This window comes from Olea europaea, unplaced genomic scaffold (assembly GCF_002742605.1).
Source record: "Olea europaea var. sylvestris unplaced genomic scaffold, O_europaea_v1 scaffold112, whole genome shotgun sequence".
Lineage (NCBI taxonomy): Eukaryota > Viridiplantae > Streptophyta > Magnoliopsida > Lamiales > Oleaceae > Olea > Olea europaea.
In genome coordinates, this window is record NW_019228573.1 from 232,718 (window position 1) to 242,671 (window position 9,954).

At 33.4% G+C, this 9,954-nt stretch overlaps 1 protein-coding gene across 1 annotated transcript; it reads left to right on the forward strand.

Annotated features, from left to right (window-relative positions):
- Window positions 1-8,686: 8,686 nt before the first annotated feature.
- On the forward strand, window positions 8,687-9,451 carry LOC111373370 (pectinesterase inhibitor 9-like). Its single transcript, XM_022995888.1, has one exon. The coding sequence runs from the start codon at window positions 8,714-8,716 to the stop codon at window positions 9,344-9,346; it is 633 nt and encodes a 210-aa protein (XP_022851656.1). The 5' UTR covers window positions 8,687-8,713; the 3' UTR covers window positions 9,347-9,451.
- The last annotated feature ends 503 nt before the right edge of the window (window positions 9,452-9,954 follow it).

The window sequence follows — 9,954 nt, forward strand, 5'->3', positions numbered from 1 at the left end:
GCACCCATATGTGGCCTTGCTGTCCCCTTCCTCTTCAATTGCCTCTCTACCATCATGGCTATATACAACATATCTTCTAACTCCACATAATGTTGCAATTTCACTACATTAGCAATTTCTCAGTTTAGCCCATTCAAGAATCGTGCCATGGTAGCTTCCCGATCCTCAACCACTCCTAATCATAAGAATCTCCATCTTCTTGTGGTAATCTTCCACACTCTTCGACCCTTGGTACAAACTTTGCAATTTTTACGAACCTCCCTATAGTAGTGACTAGGAACAAACCGCTTTCTCATCAATGCCTTCAACTCTTCCCAAGAGCTAATCGGTCTACACCCACACCTACGTTGTGAAGTAACTACTTGATCCCACCAAGTTATTGCATAGTCTATAAATTCTAAAATCGCTAACTTCACCTTCTTCTCCTCCAAATAGTTATAACATTCAAAGATCAACTCTACATTTCTTTCCCACTCCAAATATGCTTCCTGATCACTTCTCCATTTAAATTATGGCGTGGTCATCTTTATGTTTCCCAAATTTCTATCCACCTCGTCTCTATGATTATTCCTACTCTTTCTTTCAAACCTATCGCCTCTATTCCTCGTTCGTCCCCAATCCATGTCATTAGCGTCAAACTCATCCATATCACTATCAAACTCCTCATGCCTTACTCTCCTAGGTTCTCGCCTACCCGGTCCCCTAGCATTTGACACCTCTACTGGTTGTCCCCTACGAAGGTTAGCCACCGATGTATCCAACCTAGTCATCCAAGCTTTTTTGCTTAATCCTCCAAGCGTCCTGTTGATCCAACCTCTCCCTCACAACTCCAAATGCACTCTCAAACAGTTGAATCAAATCATACATTGCACTGTTATGATTGTCGTGTCGGCTTGAATTGGAATCTTCTCGTTTAGACATCCTAAAACTAGCAATTTATCTACCTTACTTGTTTTCACTCGAAAATCACATAATATGGCTTTTACCTTCTAATAAGCTCACCACTCTGCCTTTTACCACTCGGCACTTTCTTCCAAGCACTTCAAAGAATACAAGGAACTGAAAGATAGTGTCAACCCGTGGAATTTCCAATTGAATATGAACTATAGGATCGTGACACAAAGATAACTCAAAGGAAATTTTAATGGAATTGGCTCTGACTGACTGACTGAAAGAAACTAATGGAACTTGATTTTGACTGACTGAAAGAAATTAATGTGACTCAAAGGAAATTTAAAAGTAAGAATTTGTTGGTAGTGAAGTGCCAATAAAAGAACGATAACAATAATAATAATTTTTTTACTGTACTGTACAGATGAACAGTAATCGTGAATAGTAAAAAAAAATTTACCCCCTTTTTTTATGGTCCTTTCTGGACGTGAACAGTAACTGGATTTTTATTTTTTTATTTTTGCTAAAAATAATGAATTAAACTACCAACAATTTAACAATGACCCAACGAAGAAGAAGAACAAATTAATCAATGAAAACACGAACTATGACTCAAATTAACAAGAACACGAAAAACAAGAAAAAATAACTGACTGAAACACGAAAACTAGAAAGAAACTAGACTCAGGGAAGAAAACAAAAGATATAACCTGTTAATTGGAGTCTGTGCTCTGATACCAACTGATGAGAACCCCGTAGCAGTGTTGACTACAAAACCCACAACTTGATTGTTCCAAAACCCCAGAAAATCCAAATGAAAGGTTTGGAGATTGAACCTTAAATTACTGAACCAAAAAATCCAACAAAAACGTTGCTTGAAGGACCCCTTGATTACACAATCCAAGACCCGCACCCGATTTGTAGGACGTCACAAGAATAGTCTTGATAAGTTCAATGTGTTCAAATAAGAATAAGGAATTGAAAGTGAAATTGCCTTTCGTATTAAATCTCAAGTAATGTCTCCAAAAAAAAAAACAATGAAGAATTGAACTTCTATTTATACTAGATCCTAGAATAGAAGTCGAAAAGGAATAAAACTCTAATAATCTAGTAGAATCTAAAAAATATTTGTCCAATATCTTTGGAATTTGACTAAAAATAGAACTCTAATAAAATATGAAAAAGGGGAAAAAGGAAAATTTCTTCCCGATTTAACACTATGTGACCACATAGTGTAATCCTATGCGGTCGCATAGTTCAATTAAACTGTGCCCGCATAGTCTTTACCTCTATGCATGCAGTCGCATGCCTATTATAGCTATGCGACCGCATAACTACCACTTTTGCCCCCGACTACATCTGCTTGTATTGAATTGACCCATTTTGATTCGGCTCTCAACCCAAACATGAAAGTTGCCTCGTTTTATGTCCCAAACATTGTCCCATCAATGATTTCTCGAACGAGCAATCCCATCGCTTGTTTCACTTGCTTAGGACTCGATCGCATCATCGATCCACCTTCGATAATCAATGGGTCTCGACTCAAACTCGTCGTCTTCAAACTTGATTCTTGGATCACATCAGTACATGAAGAAATATATACTAAGTACTCCATAAAAATCTAAACAAGTAATGGAAAATATGCTACGGTACATCAATTAAACCTATACTTGGTCACAACTCACATGTTCAAGTAACTCATACGTCATGCTGTAATGTCTAAAATTTTCTCTCTTTTTTTTAAAAAATTTTCAATTAATAAAACATGAATCACCATACACATAAATAAAAATAAAAAATATGAAACACACAAAAAATGTACATGTACCGATGCAAACAAAACGAAATGCATGCTATCATGAACAAGTACAATGAATAAGCACAAGCATAGACTAAAAATACCAACTCACTGATTTATAAAATTACTCTCTCCTTAAAGAGAAACACATATAGCATCATCAGTTAGAGCGTCTCTTCGATCATAGAGATCATTCTTCTTAATCCAGACTTATCGAGTAAAAGACTTATTTTAAGTCAGCTGTGTCATTAACTCGATCAATTGACTTACTTAATTAGTGAGGAAGTAAATCCGACTATCAAAATCCAAATTTCTATTTCTAGCGAAATTTTGATTTCTATTTCTATTTAGGAATTTATGACACCTAGGCCTTACATTTCCTAACTCACCACAATTGAAACAACTAGAGATAAACTTAGGTCAAAAGTTATATGGTCGGTGAAATCTGTTTTTAGGTTGGTAGATCCTATGTTGTCTAGTAGGCCTCTGTCCTACGATACCCTTTTTCTTAAGTTCAAGATTAGGAACATGCTTAGGCTGGTTGATAGAAGGGACACAAGTGATGTTAGAAGTACTAGCTCTATTATAATTTGTCTCTTTATATCCTAGACCTTCTTTGTTTCCAATACGCTTGTTCAACCTTAAAAGAATGTCAAGTTTCAAGGATCTACTTAAGAAGGAATAGAATTGAGTATTGGATTTCTCGAGGTTGTTTGTCGGGGTTTTAACCTTCATCTCTAAGTTCTCATTGACTAATCTTAACTCACTAAGGCTTTTGGTTTACTCCTAAATGTCATAAATACATCTCTTTCTTTCTAACTTAAGTGCATTAACCTTTTTAAATATAGCTTTATTCATCTTCTTAATCGTAGACTCTTCACAAATAATTGATGATAAGTCTAATGAATCTCTTCCCCATCTTTAGAATTTTTCTCAGAGTGCTCACCCCTATTTATTCCTCAGCTTTCTCATTTTCCTTAACAAATTCAATCATAACCCTAGCAATGAAAGCCATAAATATCCTATTATCATCATGAGTAAACCTCTCACTTTGATTATCTAAGCTGGACTCGTATTCATAGATTGACCCTGATTTCTCTTACAATTAGGCCATTCACTCCTATAGTGGCCAAAACCTTAACACTTCTGACATCTCATAGATTGATATCTCTTTCTAGATTCATTGGAAGCACCTCTATGTCTCTCTTGAGACTTCTTCTCATTTCTAAACACCATTTGAAAATTCTTAATAAAGTAGGCTATTTGCTCTTCACTAGGTGCCTCCGAATCACAATAATCATTTGTAGCAATGTTCAAGGATAAAGACTTATCTTTCTTAGGTTTAACTACATTAGTTGACAAATGTGGAGAGATCAAACCAACTCTTCAATCTAAAAAGAATCTATGTCCTCACTCTCCTTTATAACTATGATTTTAGGCTTAAATATCTCAGGTAAAGATCTAAGAATTTTTCTGACAATCTTAGACTAAAAAATTGTCTCACCTAAGTTGAAACTAGAATTAACTATGTCATTCAAGCTCCCATAAAAGTCATCATAGGTCTCATCATCCTCCATCATAATCTCTTCAAACCTAGTAGTCCAAATCTGTAACTTAGAGTCCTTAATAGCCTGAGTTTCATCATGTGTGATCCGTAAAATATTCCAAACCTCTTTAGCAATCTCATACATAGACACACGACTAAATTCTTCTAGTAACACAGCCATAAATAAAGCATGTAAAGCCTTGTTTTTCCAATTACACTCATCTAAATTTTTCTTCGACCAATTAGCTATTGGAGTAGGGTGACAACACCATTAATGGTACTAGAAGGGGCAATCCAACCATTCACTACATACAATCAAATACGTGCATCCATCGATTTTGAGAAAGCTCTCATTCTAATTTTTCAATAGCTATAGTTATTGCCATCAAAATATGACAGGACAGACAATGAATTACTCATATAGAAAAGTAGGGTTAGAAATTGAATTTGGGCTTTGATACTATTTGAAAGTTCTAGTTCAACCCTCAAATCACCTAGAGGGGGTAAATAGGTGACAAACATGAAATTAAAATTATCAATTTTAAAAGTGACAAGGCACCTATTAATTGATCTAGATGTAGTCAATCAAGACAATGTCATCCTATGTTGAATTGCAACAATAGTAAATAAAGTAATAAATTAGACAAGATTTGTTGACAGAAAAATTCTTCACAGGATTAAAAATTTTGAGACCAAGCCAGTGACTTCCATTATAGACAATAAGAACTTTAAATATAATTCAGCCTAGAAAATCCACTAAACTCACTGATCTAAATCTTGCAATCTCCAAGACACCCTAGAACGTGCTTCACTTATACCTGCTCTCGATCTTATGGAATTATTTGTCTGACGTGGATCGCCAAGAACACCTTGTTCTTACTGTGCTTCTAGTCCAACCTCTCTCAAGGTTCAGCAACCTTTGAAATCTATTGAAAAAGCACATTCCTGATTATATTTAGGATGTGGATGCTTTGGATTATATGATTTTGATAGTTTTTCCAACTTGTGGTTGATTGATCTCAAGATTTAAAATTGTTGTTTGATCTTCAAATGATGTTATGAAGGTAGAAAATAATGATCAACCATAGAGTTTTCACGAAGTGTGGTTTGTGGACCTATAGTAGAGAGGTATTGGGGTAATATAGGATAGGTAGAACTCTTGAAAATGGGAATTAGGGCTTTTTTGGAAAACACCATCTCTCTAGCGCCAATTGTGTCACTCGAGCGACTTGAGGACGACAATGATTCTGTCTTGGACACTCAAGTATCAGCTTGGGATAGCTAGTATAATTTTGATGAATATTTCTCCATATTACATACTTGAACCCAAGTACTCCTAGTTCATCCATATAACGTTCCGATTGACTCACTGACTTTTAGAATTCTTTTATAATAACCCTTTTATTTAAAGAATATCCAATACAAATTAAAACCTAACATTATCTAGCTAAAATTTATTAGAGATGATCACACCGACATGCAAACTGACTAGTACTCTTTTATTAAGATGCTTTACAGAAAAGTTGATAGTATGTTTGACAATGTAGAATTTATTGTTTATATTAACGAGGAAGATAAATGTATCTGAATTTATTAGAAACCCTCATTACTTTTCTCTAGTTCGTCGAAAATGCATAGATAGTTCAAAATCCATACAAATGAAAAAGAAAGAATTTGATAATACTTTTAAAGAGAAAACGATATATTTAATATATTTGAAATTTTCAGAAATCGAAAAGGGATGAACACATTTCACTTTCCTCCTTAACAATTAAAACAAGTTAACTTTTTTATTATTAATTTATTATTAGTACAAGGGTAATGCGAAATTATTTCATTTAAATACTCTTTTCATTATCTTTCTAAGTTGTCAAATAGAATAAAATTCTTAGAGAGTCCTGGATCACAAGAGATCAAAGCAATCACAATAATATATCCAGTTGACTAAGTTTGCACGATGCGTAATGCATGGTCCTACAAATCTGCATTACTAGTAGCTCTCATCACATGACGTAAAATCAAGGCACGTCAAGATTTGGACAATTTTGAATATATAGAAGGCTTAACTTGTGGCCATATAAGCATATTGACCCAAGTTTTATCAATCGATTTTAAGAGCTCGTTTGGGAAAACTTTCGAACAGTTAAAAATCATTTTTGAGAATAAATTTTTTTTGAACCTATTTTGATAATTTTCTGAAAATAATTTGTTTGACTAATTAGAAGCACTTCTAGAAAAAGTTGATCATGGATAACTTATCAACAAAACTCTTTTATAAGAATTAGAAGCAACAATAAAAATCCTATCAAACTGATCCTAAAAATAAGTTGAACATCCACAGACTCGCAATTCTTTAATTATTGGTTTGGTTAGTTTAACAGAACCCTGGATCTAAATCAATTATATTAGCAAAATAGAATCCATGTACACGTGAAAATTAGTATTAATTAAATAAAGAATATTAAAAATTAAAATATATATATATTCAACATGGAAGTGGAGGATGGAAGATGATTCTAGAGAAGTCATGAGGTTTACATAAATGGGGGAGCACTCAACTGCAAAAAATAAAAAATAAATAAATAAAATATTATTAGGAATAATTTAGAACAAATTGAGGAATATTAAAAAAAAAGGGCATTTTGAGTTAAATTAGCTGTTCAAATTGACTCAGTGTCATGAATGAATTCAAAATATATGGGCAAACCGAATTATTTTCTTGAGTCGAGTTTAAAGTTTAAACAAATTTTTTTTCTTGAGATGACATTTACAACATATTTGACACGTCAAATTAGATAAAATTAGTAAAGAGACGGGATTATTAAAAGAATATGGTGGCATCATCGACGAGAATTATAGATCCCATTAGTATTATCAATAGAAACAAGATTTTTTTGTCTAATCAACAAAAGCACCAATTTGGATCCACATCATTATATGATCATCATATTTAGTCCAACAAACAAAATATCGTCAAAATCTCATTGATTTTATATATATATATATATATAACTTCACCTTTATTAAGCAATTGTTTTGGCATTATTTTTGAAACAAGTTGTCGCAAAATCTGAGATGGCGGATCAGCGCAAAGATGGAAAGTAAATCACCATTATTTCCTTAATTGGGAGATTTTGACGCCTCTTTGGTAATTTGGCCATAATTTTGGCTACGGTTATCGGAATCGTTATTATGACCCCAATTCGAAAAGCTCTCTTCGGCGCGCACGTCGTGGCCACCGAGCTTTTCTCGATGAATGTCAATTTCAAGCCCAAAATCCACTGTTTTCCTTTCCAAAATCCAATTTTAAGTTATTTTTTACTATTTATGGTAATATTTAGTTTCCTTTTTTCTATATGTTAGAGAACTCGAATTAAGCCAAATTTTTGGCAACTTACTTCTTTTACTTAATATTTTATTTTGGTATAATTTCGGAATTTTGCCATTTTTGGTAATTTTCCAATAATTTCGTATTTCGTAGCTATTTAACCCGGCTTGTGGGTTCGTTTTCAGTATTCTGCATTATTAATAATATTGAGTTGAATTCAGAGTATTTTCTCTATTTTTTGGGCGTTTTCTATCGTTCTTTTCTTGCGAATCATCTGCTACAACAAGCCAATAGGATAATCACTATCCTACCCGACGTCAGTAAACAATTGTTTTGGCATTATTTTTGAAACAAGTTGTCGCAAAATCCGACATGCCTGCTCATTGCTTGCTGGTCTAACCTATGAGGATTAGAATTAATAAATATTTATTTCAAGAAAAGTTATTCAGATTATCTTGTCTTTCACATTATACTCATAATTAATTCACAATTCAAGAATTTGATTTTTACTTAATTGAAATTAGATGATATTTTGTAATTTCAATTAAGTTTTTAAATCAAACAACTACATGAATTGAGTTATATTTATAACGAAAAAATAAAATAAAATAAAATATGGGAAGAGTTGGACTTGACCTCCAACTAAAGATGGAATAAAACTAAATCATTCGAAAATAGCGAGTACAAAAAATTACATTTCAGACACTAATAATATTTGTATCTTTAAGGCTTTTGAATATATTCGTACTTACTATTAGAAGGACTAAAGTCACTAAACATTGTGCAAATGAAATGAAAAATAAAAATAAAAATCTCCATTAGAATGAAATTATCCTACCTGTCCATCTAATCCCTCAAGAAAATATGTAGTAAAGGGCACTCACTTTGCAAGTCACTCAAACAAGAATTAAAGAATTTATTTACTTAATTGAATCCCATAACCGACCATGGATTCTTGGAAACTGCAGACACATGACGACTTGTTCAAAATAATACAATTAAACCTATAGTTATGCCTTAGTCTAAAATAGAGATGTACAATGCTTCAACTTTGTGACAATCTCTCCATATATAAACCACACAAGACCCTCTTCATTTTTGCACTCAAATCACAAATAACATTAGAAAGTCATCTCTTAATCACAAGCACATGGCAAAAATTAGGAACTCTTTCATACTTCTTCTTGTCATCTTCTCGGTCGCCACGGCAAAACATCCGGCAATTCGTAGGCGCTCGCGTGCTAGGGCATTCATCGAATTCCAGTGCCAAGCCACGCTCTATCAAGATCTATGTGTCCGTTGTCTATCCAACTACATCGCTAATTTTACGACAACACAAACTCACGAGCAATTAGCCCATATCGCACTTAAGGTTAGCCTTTCCCGGGCTCAGTCCACACGAGCCTATGTAACAGAAGTGGCTAAACAACTCAAACAAACAAAGGCTAAGGACTATCGAGCAGTGGAAGATTGCTTAGATCAGATAAATGATGGGGTGGATCAGCTCACGAATTGCATCAAAGAAGTAGAGAAGATAAAAGAAAATGGCGGAAGTGAGTTTCCTTGGCATGCAAGCAATGTTGAGACATGGATGAGCACTGCCCAATCTGATGCAAGTATCTGTATCGACGGGTTCTCAGGCCGGGCTATTGGGGGAAAGACGAAAGCCATGATCAAGGCCAAGGTGCTTAATCTTGAACAGGTTACAAGCATTTCTCTGGCCTTATTCAACAGATATGCTGCAAGATACAGACCCTCTCATGCAACAAAGCCAAAAGTTTAGGTCTTTGAAGTATTTAAAATATTTTCTTCTATTTTTATTAATTTATTCTTCTGTTTTTGTGGATGTGAATTCATTTGTAAGAAATATGTGAATACATATATATAGTTTTTGGACTCATCTATTAACAGGAATGAAATTAAATAAACTTTAATTTTCTCGTTCAATTTAATATGAATTTTTATTTTCTTTTTGCAAATTTATATGAAGGCTGAAGCCAAGCCATGTGATTGAGTAATAGACTAACAGTAAGGGGAGACAGCTATTGCCGAAATAATAAAATCGTGCCAGAATAATTATGCAGTAATATATGAATAAAATGATGTTACTAATTAAGGAGTTTTATAATTGATGAAAGAGTTACAAGCATAGTAAAAGTGTCAAATAATATAAAAAAAATTTTGTACCAAAATTAAAAATAAAAAAGGGAAATTACGTTGTTTTTATGAAATAAAGTAACGAAAAGCTTATTTCTAGAATTTAGGCAAAATATGTTTTAATATGTTAATTATTAGTAAATATGAGTATAAATATTATTTCTTAATGTTATTGTGTTTGTGTGTGTGTGTGTATTTAAAATGTTTGTTAGGTCCAAAGGGAATTGGCAAAGT